Source organism: Aplysia californica, unplaced genomic scaffold (genome assembly GCF_000002075.1).
Source record: "Aplysia californica isolate F4 #8 unplaced genomic scaffold, AplCal3.0 scaffold01451, whole genome shotgun sequence".
Classification (NCBI taxonomy): domain Eukaryota; kingdom Metazoa; phylum Mollusca; class Gastropoda; order Aplysiida; family Aplysiidae; genus Aplysia; species Aplysia californica.
In genome coordinates, this window is record NW_004798721.1 from 92,697 (window position 1) to 95,870 (window position 3,174).

The 3,174-nt window shown below is 42.5% G+C and overlaps 1 protein-coding gene across 4 annotated transcripts in view; it reads right to left on the minus strand.

Annotated features, from left to right (window-relative positions):
- The window catches only part of LOC106013898 (hepatic leukemia factor), a 17,254-nt gene that overhangs the window by 13,183 nt on the left and 897 nt on the right, over positions 1–3,174 (minus strand). For 3 of the 4 annotated variants that reach the window (XM_013090738.2, XM_013090735.2, XM_013090737.2), the window contains exon 2: positions 1,790–1,966. In XM_013090738.2, coding sequence (XP_012946192.1) covers positions 1,790–1,966 — 177 coding nt within the window. The remainder of the gene's footprint in view (positions 1–1,789; positions 1,967–3,174) is intronic. The other variant, XM_013090736.2, reaches the window with a different exon arrangement.

Below are 3,174 nucleotides of genomic sequence, written 5' to 3' on the forward strand. Positions count from 1 at the left end.
ATATTTGATCATTTGATTATTTGATTATTAATATATGATCATTTGATTATTTGATTATTAATATTTGATAATTTGATTGTTTGATCAATATGCTTATTTTTCTACAGAGCGGCCCTCGTTAAAGTGACTGCTGTAACTTGTGAGTGAGCTCTTTGTGTTTAGAGGAAACAGACCGTTTGTGTTACTGAGACCAGGAGAGAAAGACAAATCAAGTTTTTGAACTGTTTGTGTTTTTTTAGTTTTAGTAGATGTTTTACGGCGCTCGCCACTGCATAAGGTCATGTGAGTGCCAGAAGATTAGGAAATTCGTGTAAAGTGCCTTTCCCAAGGACTCAACGTCGGGCCCTTGACGGGATTCGAACCCACGACCTTACAGTTGCGAGTCCGAGAGCCTAACCACTAGGCCACCGACGCCACAGGTAAGTCATTCTTGGCAACTTTTGAGACACGTCTGTATGTAATACTGCCCTCGAAACGTAGTTCTCTACAGGACACAGGGAGTATTGAGTGACCGCGACAGTACACTACAGGACACAGGGAGTATTGAGTGACCGCGACAGTACACTACAGGACACAGGGAGTGACCGCGACAGTACACTACAGGACACAGGGAGTATTGATTAACCGCGACAGTACACTACAGGACACAGGGAGTATTGAGTGACCGCGACAATGACCAGGCCAGCACATATTATCAAAGAATGCACACACAGCGAGCAGCTCCTAGTCAAACAGAAGAGACCTTGCACTCACTGACCCTCCACATATTGACTGACAGTGTGACCAAACTCTTGTGGACATACACCACGTTAGGATACGGAATAGACAGACCAAAAAAACAACAACAAAATTATGAATAAAGTTACAAAACCAAAAAGGCATGAGATATCACACGAACTTCTGCCCAGGAGTAAACAAGATGGGAAAACAGAAACCAGACATTGATGGGGGACACGAGCACCGAGTATAAGCGACACTGTCAAAGACAACCACCCAATGCTTCATACCTCCCTAGCTCAAGATCCAAATATCAGGATTTTTAAAAATGATTTTGAGTAATTTGAGACAATGAGTAAAAGAAAAAAATATTATTTTGAGAAATTTGAGACACCGCAGTGTAATCATGCACACACTGGCAGATTTCTGGGTGCTCTGACTCGGACAAATTTCGCGCACTCATCAAGAAGAGACCTGATCCGGATGTTGCCAGTTAATAAAGGGCCTATCACACATGCGACGTGCGCGCAGCACTGCAGAGTGAAGGGGAGATCATTGTCATTCCAAATGAGCCCAGCAACAAGCCTAGTCCAAACATAAGCCGGGATTGCACTTCCGTCATTTGGCGTCGATATAAGAACATTTTACTGACTTCAAACTGGCTAGTTTGTGGGTGGAAAAGTGCGTAATTTCCCCCACATGTGCGTGCTTCCGTAATCGGGACCTTTTTTTGTGTGAAATAATGACTCAAAACGCGTAGAACTGGGGAGGTATGTTGTGTGTGAGAAAACTCACTGTCCTAGGTGACTGTCTTATCGTGTCACTATAGTGTTGAACAAATGCAAAGGGTGGGGGGTAGGAAGAGGGTGCTTGCACAGGTGGTTGTCTGCTATAGGTGGGTGTTAGGGTAAGTTCCACTACTTTTTTAGCACCTCAAGCCTCACTATAAGTTGTGATGTAAAAACTGGACGATGGTGAAAACTTATTGGAAAAGTTGTAACGTAAGAACTGGACGATGGTGACACTTATTAGAAAAGTTGTAATATATAAACTGGGCAATGGTGACACTTACTGGAAAAGGAACTGGAATTGAAGTGGAAGAGAGAGGACTGGTGTCCTTGGGCAAACGGCATCTGCTGAGGCTGCTGCTGCTGCTGCTGTGGCTGTGGCTGCGGCTGCTCCCCCATGGGAGGCTGCGGGGACATCATCTGGTTGGGCCCGCTGTTGTAGTAGTAGCCAGGGCTGTCTGCTTATGGGGGCGGGGGTGGAGAGAGGAACAGCTTTGATAATGGTCGTGAGGGAGGGAGGGAGAGAGAGAGAGAGAGAGAAAGAAAGAGAGAGAGAAAGAGAAAGAGAGAGAAGGGGGGGTATATGAAGGGGAGTTGAAGAGAGAGATATATGGAGGTGGAGGGTCGGACAAAGGTACAGCTTCGATACAGTCATAATAAGGAAAAAGAATGAGAAAAACGTGTTTGCTTGTCTGTTAGTATCAAACCTCAGGAGAAGTCAGTTAAACTATAATAAGAAAATATGCGTGTCCACAGGGCTATTTTTTGACAAACGGGGTGAAAAGGTTAAAAAAGTCAATGTTAAAATTTAGTTTGATCAGAAAATACACATGTAACCATTTCCTAATAACATATTGAAAGGATTTTACAATATCTTGAGTCTAAACATTTTTTGATTAGTTCTTTTTCCAACATGTATTTCATAAAAAGTTTCAAATGTGTAAAAAATTTGGTTTTTCTCCAAACTTTGTATTTACACTTTATTACAAAAAGTGACATATATTTAAAATGCACCCAAGATATCAAAAAAATTAAAAAACTCAACTTATAATCTAAGATATAACGATGGAAAAGAACCGTTTGCTATCTGATCATTTGGAGCCAAGAACAGCATGCACTACAATAAAGGACGGTTGATGATAAACTTTCTGTTTGTCTGTCTGTTCGTTTGTTTGTTTATTTGAGTCAAGAGAAGCTCATCGACACAATAACTGTCATTTAGTGCTTAGGGAAAGACAGACAGACAGACAGATATAACAGGCAGACAGACAGACAGATACGACAGAGGGACAAAAAGACAGAATGACAGACAGACAGACAGACAGATAGACAGACATATATAACAGACAGACAGACAGACAGACAGATATAACAGACAGACAGACAGACAGACAGACAGACAGACAGACAGACAGACAGACAGACATAACAGACAGACAGACAGACAGACAGACAGATACGACAGAGGGACAGAAAGACAGATATGACAGACAGACAGATATGACAGACAGACAGACAGACAGACAGACAGACAGACAGACATAACAGACAGACAGACAGACAGACAGATACGACAGAGGGACAGAAAGACAGATATGACAGACAGACAGATATGACAGACAGACAGACAGACAGACAGACAGACAGACAGACAGACAGACAGACAGAC